We start from the raw sequence: 24,659 nt of genomic DNA, 5'->3' as shown, positions 1-24,659 counted from the left end.
ATAGCCAGCCATATTTTTAATAAAAAAAAAACATGCTTCCAAAATTTCAATAATCTGTTTTGTACATATATCTTCCATCAGTTGTGCAGCACGGTCTCACTTTGTTGACGGCTGAACTGCAACTGATTAATATTGCCTGTCCGCTATTGCGACGACGCAGCAAATTAATAGCCGAACATTCATTGCAAAGTTGATGTTCGTTTTCGTTTGACGCTTCAAGACATCAGCGGCACGCGGGGAACAAGCGAAATTCTAAAAATAGAACAATACTTCACAACACACACACACTCGTCAAAATGCTTAAGCAATAGTATCTGTTCATTAGAGGGTATTTAGCTTTCGAGACGCAGAATGTGTTCATTTTTTTCCGATATGATCACAGAAATGTTTCTTGTTACGTTGAGAAGCAATCAGAGCCAGCCAAAATATCATTTGAAAAGGAAACTCATTTTTATTTACAATTGTGTGAAAACCTTGTGTTATTATCTATATATGTCAACTTATAATCAACTTTTATAGCTTAGCCCAGATTGCAAAACATGTTATTGACTAAAGCAGGGTATGTTGCTCGTTCACAACACTGCATCCTAAAAATGTCAAATATTGTTTTATTTTACAACCAAAGAGTCCTGCACCTGTTTCACAAATTCACAAAAATTGAGGCGGCAATTCAAGGTCAATTGTCACTAATCAAATAAACAAAGTTCCACACACACAAACGCCAGTGCTGGGCAAATTTCAGAAAACGAATTGAGTTTTCGATCACCACTAGTAAAATGACAAAATAAACTCATACATCCCTAAGCATGTGTAAATGCTTGCACACACATATACGCACACACACACACACAGAATCGTGAGCAACGTGACTCAACCATCACTGTTGGCAGCCACTCAACAACTAAACACGAACGAAGTTGCGAAACACGAAAGACCCGAAGCAACAGCGCCCACACACGAGCCGAGCGCGCCCATTCGGCTCAACAGCCGCACGGCCCTGAGATCTCTGGCAATAGAATTTGCTCCGCCGTCTTCGTTATTTGAACCGTGGTCTCTTCATATATGGTGTACCACTAAGCAGACAATGTAACGTGTTGTCTGATTAGTGGTTGCACGTATCTGGCAGCACAATTGGCGAATCTTCGCCGAAAAAAAGTTTAGAGCCTGCAATGCTCCTCAGAACCAATATCATCTCTCGGGGCAATCCCATTTGGAAACCCATGGAACACTTCTCTAATTTGTCTTTCTTTTTTTTGCATTTAAAAGTTTTAAGAAAAATTTGGCAACTCATTTTAAGTAAACAGATTATGTCAACAAAACGGCATTTGTTGCTCCGCGCTTTAAAAAAAAAAAAAAAAAAATATATAGCAGCATCGACAGCGTGTGTAAAACAGGCTTTGCAATTTCACTTTCTGAAAAGTAAAAACAGTTCTGACGATAACTGAGTGATACCTGACCTACAGGCAGGAGTGAGCGCGGCCGGGAAGGTTGCCTACCTTGTAGCTTTGGTGATCCTATCATTAAATTTCTTAGAATTATATTTATTCAATCTTCGAGCTAACGAGATGCTTTATCGTTTTGCCAGCCCCCAGTGGGCGTGGCATCCCAATCTTCAAAAAAGTCGCACAAAATCGTCTGCCTTTAGTGTTAAAGCAAACAAAAAATAATAATATTTGTTCAATAAAAGCTGGCGTCCCCCATTTACTTAATTTCAGTCGCTGCTAACTGCCTGTAACTGTTTGTCGCCAGAATACGCAGTGTGATTCTATTAACAAGCATTCCTAAATATTTAATGGGCCAAGCAAGAATTGAACACACGTATGTATAAATAGTGTACTTTTCCACTAAGTTAGTCTGTTAGTCATTGTATGTTGACAGCTTTTGCATTTTAACCCCCGTTAGCTGAGTTCAACGAACTCTGAATTGTTTTCAAAATACGATCATCGGTTGTTAAATATAATTACCAGTACCTGTTTAATATATATACCTGTTACTTACATAGCACGTATCTAAGTTTTTAAGCGTGTCGCGCGTTTTCTAACATCGCAGTTAGCAGCTTTGATTGCTGTCAAGGTCGAAACTGTCGAACAGTCGGTGTGACATCATCATCATCATGATTGCCGTGATTTTCGACTTGATGATCGGGCATTGTTTTATTTAATACCAATCGTGTACCTTATCGGTTACTGCTCCAACTGTGCAAAAAAAAAAAAAACAACAAAAAAAAAACAAATTCGAGTGCTCTTCAGACCAGTGCCCGGCGGGAAATACCCAGTGCCCATCGCATGAGTAATAGTTGTGAGTGTTGTCCAATCGGTATTAAAACTTGTAGATCCTAACTATGGCATTAGGTCAAAGATAGAAAGAACACTCATTGGGTATATTTTTGGAGGGAAAATGTAGCAAAATTAGCATTTTTAAGATATATAAGATAAATATACTCTATGGCCTTCTTCTGACTGTTACAAACATTAGCGCAACTACGATATACCCGCTTTGGCGTTACCGTTTTGAATTGGTGCAGGGTATAAAAACATCATTTGATGTGGAGGTATGACAAATTGTCCCGTGTAAACAGATGTGGGTAGCTTTGGTATTGCATAAGTATTGTGTAATTAAATATTCAAATAAAGAGAAAACTTATTTATAATTCCGGTTGTTCCGGCAACGCACATGCCTTATTATAATGAATGATACGAAATAAAAAAAGAATACAAAAAAAGAAAGCAATCAGAGAAATCAGATAAATAGGAAGCTTTTGGCTATATAAGTGCTGCATCATGATATTGGACAATATTTGTGTGTTAGCCGTTCTATCTATCGGTCAATGCACCAATTTTTTATGACGAAATTAACAACAATTTTGACTTGTTGTTGAAGAGAAGTACTTCCCGGCGCCTGAGATAAAGTTGAGAACGTCTGAATGCGGTTATCGGACGGACGATTAGAAATTCCAGTTAACAGCTGTACGGCCGTATAAATATGAACCGCAACTCTTCTAACGCTACAATTGGCCATGGCAGTACGAAAACAACGGTTGCGACAAGGACCCACATTGGATGTCGGTTTGGGTCTGGGTATGGGTCTGTTGCTTCTCCTCTCTGCTGGCCAGGCTAATGCCTATAGCAGGGAGGAGCTGTTAACTTGGCTACAGAACAGCAACTTTGGCTACCAAGTGCTACAGCTGGCACAGAACTCCAGCTCCGCCTCGACAACCACAACTGCACCCTCAACTGCCATCTCTAGCTCCGGCTCAACGAAAGTGGATTCGAATGAGGACCTTCAATGTGCCACTGAAGTGGGACTGCTGCTCCAGGCGGCGGATTTTCGAGCACTGCCCGCGCTGCGAGGTAAGCACTTGACCCCAAAACACAACTGTTATTCAATTGGCCAATTTATAATGCTGCTTCTTCTAAACAGTTTTGGATGCCTGGGGCAAGTTTCCACATGGCCTGCTCTATGGCCACTTCAGCGACATGGGCAACTACGAGTCCTGTTTAAAGCCTGGCGATGTAGCCAGTATGGTCCCATCCCCGACCAAGTACTGTCTGGCCAACATCCAATTCGAGAATATTTCCCCGGACTCCTTGGGCAAAATTAGCGTCCAAATTGGCGCCTGTATTCCGGCCAAATGCAGTGCCGCACAGCTAAATAGCTGGATAAATGACTATCTGCAGCTACTCTTCGAGAATTCAATGGATCCAGAACCAGTGCTCGTCCAGGAGACTAATTGCGCCCTGGCTGATAGAGAGCCCATGTCAGCTCTCGACTGGTTTGCTGTGTAAGTCATGCAATACTATAGATTATATAGAGGTGTACCATTGAGCATGAACCCAATCTGATATACTATCTTTCTGCTCAACAGCGGTCTGCTCATCTTTCTGGCAGTTCTCGTGCTTCTCGCCACCCTGCTTGACTACTTCAAAGGTAAGCTGTTGCCACTTGCAACTGTTTCGTAACCTCAAAGCAGATAACATGCACTTGATAAGGCAGCATATAATCAAATTTCCTCCTTTCATATATATATATAAATATCTACAATACGTATACACATTATCTGTGTTTAGATCGAGGTATTTCGACTTCGGCAATCTTACTTATATTCCCAGACTGTATGCACACAAAATATAGGAGTCTATAATATCAGTGCACCCAGGGTATCAATTAGTCAAGAGCTCTGAGCTGACTCCATGTACATGCTTACGTCATATCTGATTCAATAATTTCGTAGGGCTTCCGTGACATTTTCTACACTGATAATTCGTATAGTCATTTTTTGTTTTTAAAGTTTATATTATTTTCTTAAGCTGTCTATAATATAATCATGATTAATATTTGAACAGGTCCCCAAAAGTTGTTGGGCTCATTCTCGCTGCGCCAAAACGTGCGTCAACTGCTGCAAACAACGTCGAATGCAACCCAATTACCGCATGTGATACCCTGCCTTCATGGCATACGATGTCTGACCATTATCTGGATTATCTATGGTCACGATTATATGTTCATGCTGCTGGGGCCCACCCTGAACTCTTTCGAAGTGGTCGCCTGGGCCCAATCACCCTACTCCATGGTGCTTCAGAGTGGCTCCATATCCGTTGATACATTCTTTCTGCTCAGTGGAACGCTGCTCGTAATGGCCACCTTACGCGAGCTGGAACGGTATGTGTTATCATCTTGTTGCTCTCCTTCATTCGCCTCTCATCAAACGTTGTGATCGATTCTTGTGCAGTGAATCGGGTCGCCTCAATGTGCCACTTATGTATCTGCATCGCATTATGCGCTTGACACCCGTCTTGGCTATTGCCGTGCTCCTCTTCATGACACTCTTCAACCGCCTGGACAGCGGCCCCCTTTGGCAGCAGTTCACCGGCGCCTCACAGCTATGCAGTGATACCTGGTGGGCCACGCTCCTCTATGTCCAGAATTATGCTGCAGCAGGCCGCATGGTGAGTAAAGCCCAATTTGACAAATTCATTGATCTTCATTTGGGGTCTCTTAACACTTAACAGTGCCTGGGTCACTCGTGGTACTTGGCTGTGGACATGCAACTGTTTCTCCTGTCGCCGCTGCTCCTGTGGCCCCTCTGGCGCTGGCGTCGACGCGCCGCTGCTGGCATCGTCGTGCTAATGGTGTTGCTCTTTGGTTGCCTCTTCAGCATCATCATGCTCAATAAGCTCGTCGTCTTCAATCGCAATGGGTAAGTGATGAATTTCATTTTTGAATTGATTGTGATCTGCATCTGATGTCTGTAATAATGAAGTATCGGTGACTACAGCTCTCAGCAACAGTCAACTTAGAGTATTCTTATGAAGGAAGCAATTTCAACTAAAATTCAATTACAAAAAAGAGAGAATGAAAATTGTTAGCCCTGCCGCGAGAGCTCTACTAAGTCCAAGTCTTTACCTGTCATATCCAATTAGTAGAATATCTTAAAGATAGATAGATTGTATCTTAAAGATTCCACTTTTATTTCTATCGGTATTCGACTTATATTGCGATTATTGATAGCATCAAATAACCCTAATCTGCGCATGTTTATTTCCAAATTCAAAGTCTGTAGTCGTAGTCGTAGTCGTAGTTGTAGTAATCTATGTAAGTATAAGGCCATCTAACATAAACTCTGTGCTTGTTGCAGTAATCTTGGCGCTGACAGCCCCGAGATGCGAATGATCTATTATACGACACACGCCCGTGCCACGCCCTGGCTAATTGGACTGCTCTTTGGATATTTTCTGCATAACGAGCGGGGCCGTCGGCGTCGTCTGTCTTGGTGGCTGACATCGCTGTTATGGCTCCTGATGGTGCTGCTGCTGGCCACTGCCATTTGGAGCGTATATCCGTATACGGCAGCGGATGCTCCGGATATAACGCCATTGGCAGGCGCCTTCTATATATGCTGCATCCGCATCGCGTGGCCGTTGGCACTGTGCTGGCTTATTTGGGTCTGCCACAGTGGGCAGGGGGGCGTTATCAATGAGTTTCTTAGTTGGACCTTCTGGCAGCCCATCTCTAAGATCTCCTATTGCCTCTACATTTGGCATCTACTTGTCGAGACGCTCAATGTGGGTCGCATCAAGACCAGTCAACACTTCTCCAACTATGATGTGGTAAGTCTTCTCTTTCTCTCTCTCTCTCTCTCTCTCTCTCTGTCGCTCTCTCTCTCATGCTCACTTTCATACTCCTTTGCAGATCTTACATTTCTGGTCGGACTTTGGCATCACTCTGGGTGTCTCACTGATCATGTATCTGTGCGTGGAGACGCCAATTGTGCGCCTGGAGATGCAGCTGTTGGGCTCGCGTAAACGCCCAAAGACAGCGCCTCTTGAGGGAGCCGTGAATCCAACAGTGACGCCCACTGTATCTTTGGCGGTTATTGAGGTGTCTTCGAGTGTGTCTCAGCAGAATCTAGTCGAGGCATGAATGCAATTATTAAATAACTGTATTGGGTACCTTACCTTACCTTGTGTACCTTAAAATTAAAATCTTAATGTTGAGTTTATTTAACTAATGTGATTTTGACTTAATTATTATTAGAGTACGTACCGCACCGGTTCTGATTCCGATTCCGAATATCGGTTTGGTACCTGATCACAAGTTGATAGCGCATCTACTTTCAGAAATTATAATTTACTTCTTTACCAATTTACCAATTTGATGTTTATTATTGAAGTGCTTGCTGAATTTACAAAAATGTCGACTTAAAAAGATCACAGTAAATCTTTGCATCTCTGCCGATTTCCTATTCAAATCAAATCTCAAAAACTAAACTAATTAAAACGGTTTATTCAAACTACAACTACACAGCTGGAGAGACTTTGACATTCAAAGAAATTTCATTAGATAATAAAGGTAGTCGCATTTGTCTGCCCAGAGTCAGCTTCATTTTAGCCATTCATACGCAATACTCGTACTCTAAGATTTTTTTCAATTTTCCAGTTATCTGCTGTTGCGTTATTGTGGCACATGAATAGCAAAGAAAACGGCCTTTGGTTGCTTTGCCACATGGTTGCAAGAGTTACCGGATTCCAGACCAGATTCGCTTTTTATTAACTTTCTTTTTTTCACGATCGACTTTTGATTTCCGTTGTGCTTATGTAAGCTCTGGACTTATTAAATAAATGAGCTTGAATTTATTTGGAAAAATACTCTAGAAAATTGGACTGTACCTGCATAATAATACTCTCTTAATTGCATATTGTTTGATCACTTGATCACAGTCAAACTGATTTACAAATTATTCTTGAATGCCTTTCAATCAAACGCGATATTCGGATTTGAATTCAAGTCGTTTGCTCTAAGCCACTAATTCAGCTGTATTCCAACCAACCAACCAACCAACCAGCTAACCAACCAACTACCTAAACAACCAATCGCCCCGAATACTAGATCATTTGGCACTGTTCCAAATATATTTATCTATGTGCATATGAATGCATATATGCATGTATATACTCGCTTACACAAGTCGCACATAACTGAAAGTAAAGGCTGTTAATTGCTAAGCAAATGCATAAAACATAACCTGTACGACTAAGTAAACTCCTGAAGAGACAATCTAACTGTTTGATGCTCTGTAAAGCATACGAAAAAAAATGTATCAAATTTGATTATTTAAATGTAGGGAAGTCTTAGAGAGACTGACCAATTCAACTCTATCATCAAGAGATTCTCGCCTTAGACCTCGGATAATAAAATGTTATAAATCGTTATGGGTATGTTTAAGTACCCAATAATAATATATGCCTTCAACAATACAGCTGTTATGTTTAATCGACTTGGCTCTTAGATATGCAGATATATGAGAGGTGCCATCTACATCCACTGTCTAAGACAAACCTAAGCAAAGCGGCACCAATATTATAGGGTATTTAAATCAAATCAACATGCAACTAGATAGCTGCAAAGACTTACAACTAATTTTTGAGGCATGCATTTGAGTATTAAGCATCAACGATTTGTGCACACTGGTGCATGGTGCATGTTGAACTGAATACCCGTTATAAGCCATCGATTACCGTTAACTGGCAATTATGCGACACCACTGTGCTGGGGTCGCACTGTGCACAAATTATTTGAGTGCCGCACAAAAAGTAGTGCAAAAGTAATTGTAGCAACGCAAAGAACCCGTTGATATCTGCTGCCTGACTAACCAATTGCCTGGCTGGCTGGCTGGCTGGCTAGCTGGCTAGCTGGCTGAGTGGCCTGTCTGGTTAACTCGTCTAACTCGTTGCATTTGGCCACTTAATCCACTAACGCCCAGGCGCAATGCAACGACCGAGTCAAGGCAGGCAACTGGCGCACAGGCAGCAGCCAGTTCTGATTGGAACGCCACACAGCGCGGTTCACCAAGCGCTCAAATTAGATTGGATCAGATCAACTCCACGTTACTTAGGTCAACTCGGGACTAGATCTGTGTGGCAGGATGCAGCGCGTGTATTGCATTATGCTCACGCTCTTGGCGCTGCTGCTCGTTTTAGCGTCAGCCCAGCGTGCAACAGGAGTAGTGGAAGGAGAGCGGCCCAAACGTGGCGTAGTCACCATCGACTTTGGCCTACTGCTCCGCAATCTGCTGCAGAAGAGCGGCGATCTGTCCTACCTCAAGGCGAACATAACTCGTAACATTATTGGGGCAAAGACATCGCGTCGCCCAGCCATGATGATGACAACACCACCACCACCACCACCACCACCTCCACCACCACCTCCACCCCCACCACCACCACCACCACCACCACCACCACCACCCCCACCACCACCCCCACCACCACCACCACCGCCGCCACGACGCAGACCACGTCCATATTATGGGCACGGCTGGTGGCCACGTCCCTATGACTACTATCCGGAGCAGCCTTTTGATTATGACTATGGCGATGCAGCGCCGCCTGCACCACCAGCAGCAGCACCACCACCGCCGCCACCACCACCACCACCACCATCACCACCATCACCACAACCGCCGCCAGCTCCACCAGCAGCACCGCCGCCAGCAGCACCGCCTGCGCGTCCACCGCCGCATCCCTTGGGCCAGTATGACTACGACTACGACTACGATGCTCCATCAGCACCAGCAAGACGACCACGTCCGCTGCGGCCAGCACCACCACCACTAGCAGCATTACCACCTCCACCGCCGCCATCGCCGCCGCAGCCGCCGCGTCGTCGTCCATATCCGCAGCAGCTGGGCAATCAGCTGATATATCAGTACGCACAACCTACTGGTAAAATACGCAAGCTTTTAACTAATTGTCGTACAATTGGATTCTCTCCAACACTTTGCAGATATCTACTCTAAGCCGCGATCCCTTGAAGGCAATGCTCCGGCAGCGGCTGCGGCTCCGGCTGGAGATGAGGATGAGGCTGAGGCTGGTGCAGAGACAGAGGCAGAGGCAGACAATGATGATGAAGCTAGTGATGCTGACGACGACAAACAGTCAAATCCAACACAATTCGTAATCAACTATTCGGGCGAGAGTCAGCCAATTGGGGATTACTACAAGTATGGCACGACCGGGCAATTGGACAAGTTCAATCCACATGATTTTGCTGCTGGTGGTGCTGTCAGTTTGGGATTCAATCAGCTTAACGCATCGCCAGGGCTCCCACTGTCCAGATTTTATTTACAGTAAGAGATCCACGAGTATTCATGGTAATTTTTTTTTTTTTGTGCTTGTATTAATCTGTCACTTTCTCGGCTTAGGCACTAAATATATAAAATAGTTTTCCAATCTCCGTCTTTTTCTTATTCATTTGCAAACGAGTTGACTTTGGTTCTACGCGTTCACCCTGGACATCGACCTCTCTAAGTTAAGTGATCATTTTATTTGGTCAATCAAATTTTATATACTCTGATACCGAAAGTTAAAGAGTATATTGTTGTACACAATGTCGCTTCAAAAGACAAAATGCTCAAAGATTAGGGTGCTAACTCCACTAGAGGCCAGAAGAGTAACTGCTGGTTTAACACTACTATCAGAGTATCCTGCAGTCGGTTACGCCCGACTAGAATGTTGCACTTGTTATTCATATTTACACCTATACGAGTGCTCCCCATGGTCATTTTAATAAGACGTCAACCAATCACATCATAACTAATGCTCTCCATACCAAGGCTAGTTCACGATTTGCAGTACGATGGGAGTCAATCATCCTCCAAGTTACTTGAACGGCATCTTTGCTAAGTAAATGTTTTTTAATTGTCGTTTTTCCCCTTCCAAAATCCAAGTGAAAAGCGTTTCAATCAATCTTTGAATATCCTAACAATTTTATTTTTCATAATATTCTCAAGAAATATCATTTAATAAGTTATTAACACATAAAACAAATTAAGAGTAGTATTTGAATAAAAAATTGTTTCATTATATATTAACATCGTTTTCTTTGGTTTCTTTTTGTGGTTTCTTTTTGTTGTGTTATCGATCCATTGAAATATATATATGTATATGAATATATATATCTATATCTATATATGTTCAATATATATATATATATATGTACATATATATATATATACATTTTTATATATATATATATATATAAGTTATCTTTAAGGTTTGCTTTTATCATATATAATCATATATAATAGTTTGTGTTTAACTTCAATCGCTTCAACTTTTTCTCGTCTCTTTAATATTTTTAGTATTGAAATTTTTGATAAATAAATTGAGAATATCTTATAATTTTGATGCTTTAATAGTTAAGTTTGTAAAGTTGCCAAGTATGTGTATATACATCAAAATAATTAAAATTGTATGCATGTATATATATACATATATATATATATATATATATATATATGTGTAATATGTGTATAAAGATTTTAAATTGTATATTATAATACAATAATCATAACCATTTAGATAAATCATATGCAGAAATTCAGTCTTATTAAATAAATAAAACTTAGGTACATCGTTTTTAAGTTTGTATGTTTTAAGCTGAACAACTGAGACAATCGATTAACCAATAAATGCCTAACATCAATAAAACAATCAAATGAATGTGGACTATTGTGATTCATTTGATGCGTGGCTTAGCGTTGAGTTCTATAACTATTATTTATTATTTCAGTTTGTGCTTAGTTCCAAAAATCAACAAAGTCATCAATCAGATAAACCCTATCTTGTCTCTCTTTCTGCTTGATATTGTAGTCAAATTTACGGTCATTTCAATTTTGATCAGAGTCCTCGATTCTATAAGGTTTTCACGCAACAAACAAATAATCAATCGTTAAACCATATTTATTTCGTCTCTTTCATTTCGTTTGGTATTTGGTTTTCTGCTCGCTTTTTTAGTGATTCCTAACTTTCGCCATCAATCAATCAATCATTCTGATGTGGCCTAGCCTATTTCATTTATTACTTGCTATTGTGTTTTCTCTCTCAATCTTTTCCAATCAATCTGATTGATGTGTATTCACCTATTGCTTACTGCTCCTACTGATGTTGACTGATCTAGTTTGTGTCTGTTTATTCATGCGCTTCTCGTCTCCTTTTAGCAGCTCTCAAATGGTATAGGGGAACAGTGAGTACAGTTAGTTTGAATAGTTTAATAAGTACAGTAAGTTCAAGGTGCAAGCTGTAAATTGATTGCTATTGATGAGCATATGCAGTAATGTTCCCGTTTTCATTCTGATTATTATTATTATTATAAATATTTATGCTTTTATTCCCCATTTAAATGTAGTGTTTTTTGTTTTATTCGCAAGTTTGTTAACGGAAGCATTCGGTTTTCTCGTACATTGACGAAACATGTTTAGTTTTTTTTCGGAACTGTAGAAAATCTATGATAATCTATTCATATTATTTGCTGTAGGTAACAATTATGCTCATTTGGTGGTACCGAATGAACCAAAAGGTGGAAGAACAATCTTAAGTTTGTAGTTTAGTTGGGTTATTGGTTAACTAGTATATCGAAAAACCTTGTACATGTTTGTTCTCTGGCTGTAAAACAACTTTCCACTTTGTGTTCTAGGATATGTTTTTCGTTTTGCTTCTTTCGCATTTGTTTTCATGCAGGTTTTTCGAGTTTTTAATCGCTGGTTTTGTGTTAATTTCGGTTTTTCATTGTGTCTCTTTAAAGTTTCATATATACAGGTTGGATTTTTAGTAGATGTGTCCAGTTATACCCATGTCTTGTTGTTGTTCTTGGATTATCAAATTATGGAAATCAAAAAGTAAGTACAATTTCAAAAACTAATGGTCTCTATAACTGTATTTAACAGTTTGGTCCTGAAAGCTTTACAAACATAAGAGCTATGAATTAGTAGAGGACGGGTATACAGGTATATCGAACAAGTATATGCTGAAGAATATGCGTGCATTTGGCACTTAAAGTGAATGAAGGTACTTACTGAACAAAGACAAATTAAACTTTGATATGACACAGAAACAAATATAGGCATGATGTATGTACATATAAATTGATAAACGGCTTTTATCAAGTGATATACCAAGGATTTGATTTAGATTTGGAAATGCACAATAATAACTATAATAATAATAATTTTAATTCGAAATACATGTACTTTAACAACGTTAAGTGTTAATCGAGGCCAAATTTCTTATTGGAATATACATATGTAACGCTTCTTAAACCAAACTTAGGAGCACAATTTTTTTTTTCATTTTCTTCTTTGTAAATATTTCTGTTGCATAAGGGCCATAAATATTTTAGTATTTGTCGTTTATTTTGCATGTAAATTTCAAATCTTTGGTATTTGTTAGTATTTTCTTAGTATGATCTTAATTTGTGGCGATTTACTTGGCTTTTTATTTGATTTATTTGATTTGTTTTGCAACTCAAGAAGGTCTGTAGTTTTAATTACCGTCAGAGTCTTTTTGTGTGTATATACAGGTTTTTTGCAGTGTTACTTGTAGTTGTATTTGTTATTTGTCGAACTTTAACAAAAAAAAAGAAAAAACAAGTCCAAATAATTGAGTGTTTAGTATTTATTTGTATATAAATCGTATTTACTCATAATATAGTTTAAAAATTTTGGTTTACGCCTTGTAGTATATAAAGTGGAAAAAGGAATGAATTGTATATAAATATTGTTATTATTATTATTATTTTTTTTAATTTTTTTTTTACATAAGTATTTGCTTTTGCTTTGTTTATATGCATTGTATTGTTGGAATTTTTGTTTAGTTTTTATTTTTATTTTTACATAAATGTTGAATTTGAATACTTCGATTTCGATTAGTAAATATGGTAAATTTATGTCATTTTTCGTAAAGATTTCCTTTGGTTTTTGCATAGTTTAAGTAAAGTTAAATATTGAATTACAACAAATATCGAATACCGCTTAAAATGAGTTTAGCGCGAGCCTCTAGAGTAGTTAAAACAATAACACTTTGAATATAAGTATTCGTAATACTCGTAACCGTATCATATGTATGTATAATGTATATAGTAACAATAACTGTAATGGCAATGTCAATAATCATAAATATAATATACATAGGATTGAGGATGATATTATTTAGTAGAGAATTGTTGTTTTTGTTGTTGTTGGTGTGTGCTAATTACGAATACGAATGCCCCAAAATAGCCCAGATATAACCCAGTTATACGACATATAAAAAGGTTAATCTTCAGATTGAAGGCTTCCCAATTATTTTGGAACTTTCCTATAAGTATATACATACACATAGTCTACCATTTAGGCGTGAGTATTTGTGTGTGCGTGTGTGTGTGTGTTTTAAGCTACATGTTTATGCATTGTGTGTATATATACTGTACAGTGGACACACGCACATGTGCGTCTTTAAACTAGTTGTTTTTACTTAAGTAAAGCAGCCTAATAATGGGCTGGCCTAATTCACGTTTTATTTGTGCTCAACAATCTCAAAAATATGTTTTGTGCTTCCTCTTTCTCAATTTCGACTGGCAACATAACCCCAAAAAACCCAAGAGCCCAAAGACAAAATATGGTTGCCAATCGGAGTTGAGTACAATATTTACTCGCTAGTGTGGTTCTTGATCGATTTTTAAATCAATTTCACTGTATCTTGCTCAATATTAGCATATTCAGCTAATAACCAAACAATTGTATGTATATAGGTATATTTGTATATATATATATATATACATATGTGTATATATATATATATATATATATATATAGATAGTAGATACTGCTGATTTGTATGTATATTTAACTGACTGATTTTTACAGTGGAACCTCAATGGCACAAACAAAACGACAACTATTGAAGCTGCACTGTACGTATATGCATATATATATATACACACATATATATATATATATATATATATATATATATATGGTTGTTTATGTTTGTAAAGGTATGTATATGTATATTTATAATATCGTTAAACTTAATAAGTCTAATCTTATTTACAGGTATTGGTTGCCAGCTCTATACGCATAGTTAGGTTAATTCATATGGTAGGTCGTAAGGTCGTAAGGTCTTTAGGTAGAAGGGTTTGTACAGTGGTCGCTTGATAATTGGAACTCCAAAAAATATGAGTTTTCGAGTGGTATTTGTAAAACCTTTGCTGTTCATCTTGTTTTTTTTTTCTCTTTAGAATAGATTCCTTATTCGATTTGACATATATATTGAATGTATTTCTTTCGTGTAATTGAAAATAGGACTTGAAGAAATAAGAATTACTTGCGAATGGGAATTAAACATATGCGGTTTGATTGGCGAGCGACCACTGTATGACATACATGATGATGTATGTATGAATAGTAATGTATTGCTTGCTCCTCAGTGGACGTGCTTGGCAACTGCTTGGGCAACTAACGATCACAGAGTGGCGGCGGGGTGGTGCAGCTTGCAGTGGTCCAACGAGGTGCGATGGGAATGGATTATGACTTTTTGGAAATTTCAGAAAGAGTGGGAACCTTTAACACTGATCGGCTTAATCCTCCCACGAGGGGAACTGTCCCTCATCCACGAACATGCTAAACTGCCCGGTATACTGATGCTCCAGAGTGCGTCCGCTTCCCGTCGCGCTGCGCTGAGCATTGCTTCCAGGTGCACCAGTTGCACCAGCTGCACCAGGTGCACCAGATGCTTCAGGAACAGCGGGTGCTGCTCTCGTTGATGCAGCTGCAGCCGCATCCTTGCCGGACTTGTTAGCATTCCTTGAGCCGCTCTGAGCGCCAGCAGTTGAGCTCTTTCCATAGCTATAGCGTTGCTCTGCAAAGCAAAAGAATATATATAGTGAAGCATATAGTTCATATTAAGCTACGAGATACTTTTTAGAAAACAAAACAAAAGGCAATTTACTTGTGGACTGTTTAGTCTCCTTGCTGGCCCAAACGGGCTCGTGCGCCTGGTTGTACGATTGCTGATCCCAAACGGCCTTATCATCCACACTTTTGCTCTGTACGCGCAACGGTATCAAGACAAGATAAGATTAGCTAACTCAATCGTTAAACATCACAACCAAGTCACTCACATAGTCCTTGTCCACATGCAGCTCGAGCTCATCGGTGGTTTGCTCGAGGCTGCTGTGCGTAATGCCATAGTAGAAGTACATGATGAAGCCGAGGGACATCCAGACGGTGAACCTAATGAGGGTCAGTATGCTTAGCTTAAATATTAAATAAATATTAACAGTTATTGCGATAGCCGGAATAAATGGAAGTCCAGGCGTTAAAAACGCTAGTGCATATCTGTCAAAATAAAAATCGAAAATGCAATTAGAAGACGCACCTTAAAGCATTTAAATCGATATAAAGATAGTTCAGAGGAGAGTATGAAAGTTATCTTCGGTCTTCCGAAGCTGCTGATACCCTTGCAGAAGAGATTCTAAGAGCTATTTTACTATTCTTAATTTAACTAACTTCATTGTTTGCCGATTGAAAAATTGGCGTTGCCTTCATGAAAAATAGTTGATTGAAATGTGGAAGCAACACATTAAAAAGCAACGATATGCCCGAATCTTCCACGTCTGTTAATTGATCAACCCATATACTTTTTTAATATCAGTTTTTCGATAATGGATAATGGATAATCACCTTTAGATATATCAACTAACCAACATCCATGTAGGCTTTTCAATAAAAACATTACGATGTCTTATACTTATGGATCGGAGATCAGAATTTACGCATTATACAGAGAATAATCCAGTCAATCGTATGGAGCGACTATTCTAATACAAGCACCTTCTTTGATTTTCTGCTAGGGTATCAAATATAAGAAAGCAAAAAAGTAGATTGGCGTTACCTATTCTGTGGTTGTCTCGATATAATCAATAATATCACAAATATGCCGATAAATAAAATGATGTAAATGAAGATGGCGAAGCCGCCGGACCAACCGATGGCCGCGAACAAATCCAAGAAGAATATGAGACCGAACATGATTCCAACTAGTTTTGTGACATACATGCCTGGTGCGAGTACACATACATACATATACATACATATATGTTCGAATTCGCGTTTCGATATCGATTTCGGTTAGAATTTCGTCGGGAGCAAAACAATGAGAAATGAGAGAAAGCAAAAGAGCAACGAGAATACAATTGAATTTCGTTTCGATTTCGAGTTTTAGTAAATCAGTTGATCAGTTGATCAGTTGTGGTGGGCATCCCAATGGATACCCTGTCACATACCACTCTCGGCGGTCGCCTGTCCGGGATTAATCCAGGGAAAAAAGCCGGGACAGAGGTATGCGTAGTCGTGAATCTTGCGCGTGACAAAGTTCAGCCCAATCGTGTCGAAGGCTGTCGCCTGGCCAGTGGGTCCGGTGGGTGCACCATGAACGCTGCCATAGAACTTGTTCTCGGAGCGATCCGATACAAGAAACTGATCGTCCCTGCCGCCCAAGTAGCCTTCGGGACTGTCATCGATGAACGAATCGTCTGAGTCGGACATGCCGCGCGTTACACGCTTAATGGTCAGCTTATTCGGCTCCAGCACCTCCGAAGGGCGAGCATGGGGATCCGTAGTGGCGGTACCAGGAGCGACGGGTGTGCGCAACTGTGCCGGCAGCAGCTCCACCAGCGATGTGCTATGTGGCTGATAGCGCAGCACCAGCACACACGTTGACACCAGAGTGTAGGCGAGCAGGGTGCCAATCGACATCATCTCGACGAGTATGTCCAGGCGCACAGTCAATGCCACCAGAGCAGCGGCCAGACCGCTGCCCAAAGTCGCCAAGCCCGGCACGTTTGTGCGCTGCCACAGATGCGACAGTTGCCTGCAAATGCATGTTATGACTCCTTACTGCATCCCCAATCGCATTTAACAAATCGAAACTCACCTGAATATCAAGCCATCCTGCGCCATCGCATAGATGACACGCGGCATGGGAAACATGGAGCCGAACATTGCCACGGATAGACCAGCTGTGGCTCCAATGGCAACCACAGCGCGACACTTGGGCGCATTCACATAGGACCACATCTGCACCAGTGCGGCGCCCACATTGATGTGATCATATGGCACTGCAAGAAACAAAAGACAGTCAGACAAGCTCTTCTTTTACAAAACAATTCAGTAAATGAAATACAATGAATGAATTGAACTGAAAATCAGTGCTCTTTTCATCATCGGCATTCAAATTTTGGAATATGATTCATTGAATTTGGAACTGATACTCACCGACTAAAGTAAGGACTAGACTAACGCTGACGTACGCAATAAGGACAACGATGAGGGATCCAACGATGGCCTTGGGTATACTCTTCTGCGGATTATGCGCCTCTTCGCCGGTGGTTGCGATAATATCGAAACCGATAAATGCATAGAAACAGGTGGCAGCACCAGAGAAGACCTATGTATAATTAATTATTATAAATGTCAGAAATGTATGCGATGAGTGAGAATGCGGTTAACACTCACGCCACTCCAGCCATAGGGTAGAAAGCCCTGATGCTCCGACCACGTCTTTGTATCGACGTAGAAGGCGCCGGCGGCCATCACAAACACCCACGTGGCCAGATTGATGGCATTAAGGGTGTGATTAAAAATAACTGATTTGCTGGCGCCCATCGCCAAAACGCAGGTCATGATGAGCGTTATGCCAAAGGCTATAAAGTCAGGTGGTTTGCCTGCAAGCCAAACAAACAAAAAACAAAAAAAAGAACGAAAAAAGGATACCGACAAAAGTAAACATTGTGTTAGCTATAAATACTCATCTGCAGTCCCAAACTCACCGAATATGGTGCCAATGGACTCGCTCATCGCGGTCGCAATAGCATTGCCCGTCAGTGAATCAAAACTTGAACTTAACGCACAGGCACAGGCACTTGTTCCTGCGGGGGAGAAGGAAGTCAGTTGGGTTAGCCGCGAATAAAATAAAACTACGATTTTTGATTTAAGAATTTTTCAAAGACTTTTAACCAGTGTGTCAAACAGAAATCAATATCGCAGTCGTTATCGAAATCGCGTGTTCACCGATTGCAATTCAGAATCGGTATCGGTATCATATTATTTGTCCCGAAGAGACCGGAACCAAAACATCGTAGACGAATATCATAATAGTCGAACCCTTCACTGCGTATATATGTAAGTGTATTTATCTTTTTTCAAGCCCGGCAGTTGATCCTGATCAAGAATATACCGGACTTGCTTTACCCAAACCCATATTTTATCAATTTTAAATGGTATAAAAACTAAAAACGGATATTTTGGGGACGATGAATATAACTGCCGCTTGCAAACCTCAGTCCACCTGTTGAAACCTCAATTTCATTTCAGCAACCCACTAAGCTATATGTATATACATATATAAAATCGTTTCGGCTTGAGACTATACCCTTAACCTCAAATTAAGATTAACAATCTCGAATAAAGAACATGTTTTGCAGGAATGAATGAAATTGTGACGAAAAAGAACAACAAACGTGATTCCGGATTATTAATTTTAGCAAAGCTGTTTCATTTTAAGCATGTATTCTTGGTTTCCAATTGTGTTTCTTTTTTTTAACTTTACTTAAATAGGTGGAAAACTATTGTATGAAACTGTTATCTTTTGATTTGAAAGTACACAGCGCGAAATTCGATTGAAGGCACTCGTGTTTATGGTGCTAAAAATTACACTAAGCCTCACGGGACTTTGTTTACGCATATTAAACCTGTGATTCTTCTTTTATACACTGTAATGATGCATTGGAATGCAAGTTCCGTTAGATGTTTCCAAGATTTTTGGGGGTTTTCCTTTTAAAGGCTTGATTGGATGCGAAATTCGAATAAAGGTAGTCACTTTTAAGCCTTTGAAAAAGTGAGCAGGGCGTCATATGAAATGTCTTTGAATGGGATAATATATACATATTTATTTAATATTTTGTAGCTAAAAATAGATGAGTTGCATACAAAAATTCGGATTAGGTAAGGAAAAAACACTCTAGTCTGAGGAGATAGCTAAGCTCTTGGCTTACAAGGATACTGGATAGAGCAACAGGCAAATATCAATTAAATTAAGTCGAACGGCATCAGCAATTGATAACATGTTAAAATTAAAAGAAAACTACAAAAAACAATGCCAAAAAACCAACATCAAAAATTATTACGGCTGGGCTGGATAATATTGCTACGGCATCTAAAATTCTATTTGATTTAAGGTTACAAATATCGAATCATAGTGTAAAATGAGGTCAAAGTTAGTATTAACAAAGGTACACCACATAGGCAGATTAAATGTTGCAAGAGAACACATGTCCTCGATCCAGGAGTGGCAAAATGTGGTATTTTGTGATTAGAAAAATGTTATTTCCATGACTTAAACGGCTTAAATTATTACTGGCACACTTTAAAGAAGACTGAGAACATTTTCCCTACTCGAAGCTGTGCTTCACTTATGATCTGTGCTGCATTTAGTTATCACAACAAGACCCTGATTTGTGACCCTGTTTGATAAACATGTTGAACGAAGTATTGGTGAACTTTATGGAACATTAACCAGACCCCAATGCCTTATTCCAACAGGATAATGCCGTGGGTGATTTCAGGAGAAGTATTTGAAGCTTTTAGAGTGAGCAGCAAGATTACCCAACCTGAATCCCATGAACCATCCCACAACATGTGGGGAAACCTGTGCCGTCGAGTTTCAGTGGGCAAGCGACAGTTTGAGACAGTTGAGCAACTACGAAGGCTGTTGTTAAGGAATGGTCCAAAATGCCACTATCTGAGTTCTAAAAAGTTGTTGAACCGACATTATTAATTTGTTATTTTCATTTAATTTCTGCATATTATATTAATTTTATAAGCACTGCCCATAATCGAATTTCACACCTTAACCTCACTTAAAAAAAATTCTAAAAAATTGTATGTTAATTTTACAAATGTAATTCCTTTTTCCTTCCAATTTGTAAAGTAAACTTGTTTCATTTGACAGCTTTTGCTATGAAATATATTTTCTAATTCTAGAATGTTATCTAATATTTCGAAACAAGTTTTTTGAAAAATATAATCGGGATTGCTTACCTATTAGATATTCCAATATCATGTTCCAACCAATTATAAAAGCTACAAATTCTCCAACTGCCACATATGAATACATATAGGCAGAGCCGGATGTGTGTGGCACACGAACGCCAAATTCCGCATAGCACGCGCCTGCAAATACATAGGATCATAAGTATCAGCGGATATTATTCAAATGGTGGCTAGCGATTGAGTTACCTGAAAAAATACTCGCAATTGCGGCTATAATAAAACTAATAACCACACCCGGTCCAGCCATCTTTTGTGCCACCAGGCCAGCAACGAGGTACATTCCGGTGCCGCAGCAGGATCCAATGCCCAGCGATGTCAAATCCAGCGTATTCAGGCATTTCTGTCAACGATTATAAAATTATTTGATAGATTAGATACGCATATATATATATAAAATAAACTGAGTTTAGTGGATCGGAAATGCATCTTTTCTCTGTCACCTACTTTTTCATAACAAATTAGTATAATGATCCCTATAAAATATTCTCAAACTTCACATTTAATCAGACAAAAAATCGGACTGAATTTTACAAAATCTCGCTAAAATGAAAATCGACTTTAAGATTAGAAAGTTTTTCTACACACAAATTCTACAAATTAGAAAAGCTTTTTTTATTTTCTTTATAATCGAAATTATTTAGAAAAGTAGAAATGCAAACCCTGATTCTGCGAAAGTAAATCGTTAAAATAAAATAGTGCTAAAAGCTACAAATTTTTTTTCTTTAATAAATAATTTCTTTACAAAAGAAAACAATATTTAAAAAATAAAATATGTGACCTTTTATTTCTTAATAATAGAAAATATATAAAAATAATAAATGATACAAAAACTAGAAATATATAAAAATAATAAATAATAAACAAAAAAATGTTGAAATGAAAACTCGAATTCTTCGGGAAAATCCGAAATTTTCTTTTTTTGCTAAACAAGGTTACCATTTGTTATTCAGTTAAAAATTGCATAGAAATAAATATTATGAATGAATGCCTCTTATGCAACCGCATACCTTTGGATTCATTTGGCTTGCTCTTACTTACCGTTAGCTTTGGCTTTGTGGGCTGTGCATTGCCGTCCTGCAGCTGCTTCACATCCTTGGTGCGTATGAGCTTCGGCAGCAGCGTCGTGGAGCTGACGCCCGGCGGCAATGGCACCTTGAACTTGACCTGGCCAAAACCGAATAGAAAATCAGCAGATAGCATGAGAATGGAATGGTAAAGAGAATACAGGAATAGGAAGAGCCAAGTGACAGAGAGCAGCACATTGCTTTAATTAATATCATAGTCGAGTGAGCGCCAATGAACTGGAAGCCAACGATTTCTGTTTTTGAAAGATGAAAGTGGCGTCAATCAAAAAAAAATAATAAATAACGAGAAAAAATACTTGTTAAGCATCGAGTGCGTTGAGTGTCGAGCATAAATTGAAATGCCTGCACCACACAAGCACACAAACCAACACACACACTCACCACCCAACAAACCATCCACACCCACTCCCACCCCTTTTGGTGTCTTTTTGTAAAGCAGTGCCTTTGTGCCCTACAATCGATATTTGCAACAAGTTTTCCTGAGGTCTACGCAGCAGCTTACTATAAAAATATATATATATATATAGACGCCATGAATAGTTATACTTTCTGCATTGATTCTTTTGTATATATAAATTGCTAGCAAACACGGACATTGGACATTCACTTTATAATATTATCTTTTTCGGAATTTTCCAATTTCCGTAGATTATATTATTATTATTGGGCTTGATGCACTGCGACCTGTCACAGGGGACAAAGGAAGTTGGTACTGTCTTCAAATTTTAACTAACACTAACTATTTGCATATCAAAACTTGCATTACAATGGTCGAGTGGCATGTGTTGTATTAAATACATATAGGTTTCCTTGTGCGTGGATGAGGTGAGGGCATGGGTTTGCCTGTGGGAGTGGGAGTGGGAGTGGTAATGGGCATAGTTTGACTTTTGCTTGTGCTTGTTATATAACCAAAACACAGCTGGTATGCTCAACATCCTGACCATCATGTGCAGCTCTTTGTTTAATGACTCAATGAAAATGCTCCAGTTAAATGCAACAAGCACTTGCACAATACTCAACCACAAGAACCCCACCACGCCCCTCTGATGGAGTGGCTGTGTTATTAATGGTTGCTGTAAAGCTAAAGGTCACGGAATCAAAGAGCATGGGATGATGGAATAGTGAGATGTGGCTGAATGAGATGCGAGCAGTGACAGCATCAAAATCAACATCAACATCAAGAGCAGCCCACAGCCAACCACAACAGCAATAAGTGCGCCCGAGCTGAGCTGAATGGCAAACAACAATTGGAAAGGCCCTTTGTTTGTCTTGGCCTGGCTTGAATAATGTCCCCCAATGTTGACGCGATGCTGCTCATCAAATTCCATCAAAAGAAACTCGATTCAAGTCGCCGCCTGCTGACTGTCTCTTTTGTCTGCTCTCAAGGTTAACGGAAAAGAACGCTGCAATCAAGCGAAAGTCTACCGACTGTGCCACACTCTGTTTAAATTCAATGATAGTCAACTCTTAAGCTGGCAAAGATACACAAATATGACAAGCATGTACCAACCAAAGAAACCCATCAATTGATAATTATTGAAGAATATTGAAAATTACATTTTTTACAGATCAAAATGAATCAATCATTTGAAGACGATTTTTTCTTAAATATTTGATATTTTTTTCTGATTAGTTAAAATATTCTATCAAGTCACACAAATGGGGAAATCCACTTTCTTGAAAATAGTGTATACAAATGTTGGGTGAAAATATTCTACTTTCGATTTGCGGTGCTTTCGCCAACGGGTCCATGGGGCGTATGTGTAATATGCGTATGAGTGATATGACTCGAGTATAACTGAGCTTCATATAAATAATATATGTATGTTTGTACGTATGTGTGTAACTCATTTGGTACTTGTTGAGTAACCATAGCATTTCCGCTAAAATCTCAGTTTTCTCCAGTTTCCCAAACATTTCTCCTCACAGTTTGCCCACTGATAAACAAGATTGGAAAACTTTTGTTGCGGGGGTTGTGGGGAACAAACGGTAACTGTGGATTGTTTAAGAAAGTGTAACAAAACGACTCCTTCGCTGCTCGAAGTGGACAGTTCCCATATACTTACATACATCCTATATATACATATATATATATATATATATGTATATATATGGTATGTAGGTGTATTTATGTATACACATGGGGAGCATACGATATATAAATACTTGTACACGTTATGCTTGTGGGAGACGGTAAAACTGGGTAGCTGAGCAACTGGGCAACTGGGCAACTGAGTCAGAAACAGAGGCAGTCATAAAGATAACACACAGTGGAGCCAAAATGTTGCCTTCCCTTTAACCTAACCCTACAAGACTACCTCCTCCTCCTCCTCTTCCTACCCGTCCCAGGCTTGCTCTGCAGCCATCCCCACCGCATGCTCCCACAGGGTTTTTCTTATATTTTTTTTTATTTATTTTATTTTTTTTATTTTTACGCTTCGGCATCGACATTGGCGCTCGCTTCGTTGTCGTCCTCGCTGCGACCACGTCCCCTGTATGTGTGGGTGGGCAGCGAGCGAGTTCGCAGCCGCCAAATGGATTTGCATAAGTCTACACACACAAGCATACCACCACATACCTACATGCATACATGCATACATACATACAGACATACACACATATGTATGTGTATTAGTATGTGTGTATGCGACTATCAAATTGGCCATTTAAAGGCAAGCATTACAACAGTAAATTCGCTGTTACGCTCATACATACATACATACATACATACATACATACATAGATTAATTTATATGTATGCGTGTCTGCTCCAATTTTAGTAGTGGCAATAATTCGCAGTGCATTTTTTTTTAATTTTACCTTTTCCAACACCAGCAGCAAATCCGATGGCTTCATTGTGTATGTATGTGTGTAGGAATATGGCACTATTTGAAAAAGTTAACGATTAACTGTTAATAAACTGTGCACAACTCCTATTTTGCTTCTTCTTTCTCTTCTGCTTCGCTTTTTTGTTGCTGGCTACTGCTTGTTGTTGTTGTTGTTGTTGTTGCTGCTGCTGCTGTTGTTGTTGTTGTTGCTGTTGTTTATTTTCGCTGTTGCTTTTGCACTTGCTGCTCTACCAATTTGTGCGACTTCCCTTTTTGCCCACAGCTTAGGCCTTTCGCTGCGTATCCGCCTTCCTGTTTATA

The 24,659-nt window shown here is 39.3% G+C and overlaps 3 protein-coding genes across 3 annotated transcripts; 2 read left to right on the top strand and 1 right to left on the bottom strand.

Annotated features, from left to right (window-relative positions):
- Nucleotides 1-1,763: 1,763 nt before the first annotated feature.
- LOC6564635 (nose resistant to fluoxetine protein 6) lies at nt 1,764-6,504 on the top strand. Its single transcript, XM_001991074.2, has 9 exons — nt 1,764-1,818; nt 2,886-3,350; nt 3,421-3,781; nt 3,866-3,927; nt 4,344-4,659; nt 4,730-4,946; nt 5,010-5,197; nt 5,636-6,107; nt 6,190-6,504. The coding sequence occupies exons 2-9, from the start codon at nt 3,017-3,019 to the stop codon at nt 6,418-6,420; spliced, it is 2,181 nt and encodes a 726-aa protein (XP_001991110.1). The 5' UTR covers nt 1,764-1,818; nt 2,886-3,016; the 3' UTR covers nt 6,421-6,504.
- Nucleotides 6,505-8,443: 1,939 nt separating this feature from the next.
- Nucleotides 8,444-9,629, top strand: LOC6564634 (pollen-specific leucine-rich repeat extensin-like protein 1). Its single transcript, XM_043216284.1, has 4 exons — nt 8,444-8,686; nt 8,852-8,989; nt 9,152-9,221; nt 9,283-9,629. Exons 1-4 carry the CDS (start codon nt 8,444-8,446, stop codon nt 9,627-9,629), a joined length of 798 nt encoding a protein of 265 aa, XP_043072219.1.
- Nucleotides 9,630-14,296: 4,667 nt separating this feature from the next.
- LOC6564633 (probable cationic amino acid transporter) lies at nt 14,297-24,491 on the bottom strand. Its single transcript, XM_001991072.2, has 13 exons — nt 24,331-24,491; nt 21,464-21,589; nt 20,612-20,765; nt 20,414-20,545; nt 18,145-18,243; nt 17,831-18,039; nt 17,591-17,762; nt 17,250-17,433; nt 16,600-17,186; nt 16,209-16,374; nt 15,436-15,652; nt 15,264-15,360; nt 14,297-15,173 (listed from the first exon to the last, which is right to left on the bottom strand). The coding sequence occupies exons 1-13, from the start codon at nt 24,364-24,366 to the stop codon at nt 14,893-14,895; spliced, it is 2,460 nt and encodes an 819-aa protein (XP_001991108.1). The 5' UTR covers nt 24,367-24,491; the 3' UTR covers nt 14,297-14,892.
- Between the last annotated feature and the right edge of the window lie 168 nt (nt 24,492-24,659).

The sequence above is a fragment of the Drosophila grimshawi genome, unplaced genomic scaffold (genome assembly GCF_018153295.1).
Source record: "Drosophila grimshawi isolate 15287-2541.00 unplaced genomic scaffold, ASM1815329v1 contig_1006, whole genome shotgun sequence".
Lineage (NCBI taxonomy): Eukaryota > Metazoa > Arthropoda > Insecta > Diptera > Drosophilidae > Drosophila > Drosophila grimshawi.
The sequence above is the reverse complement of the archived record's forward strand: the minus strand, read 5'-3'. Positions and strand labels throughout refer to the sequence as shown.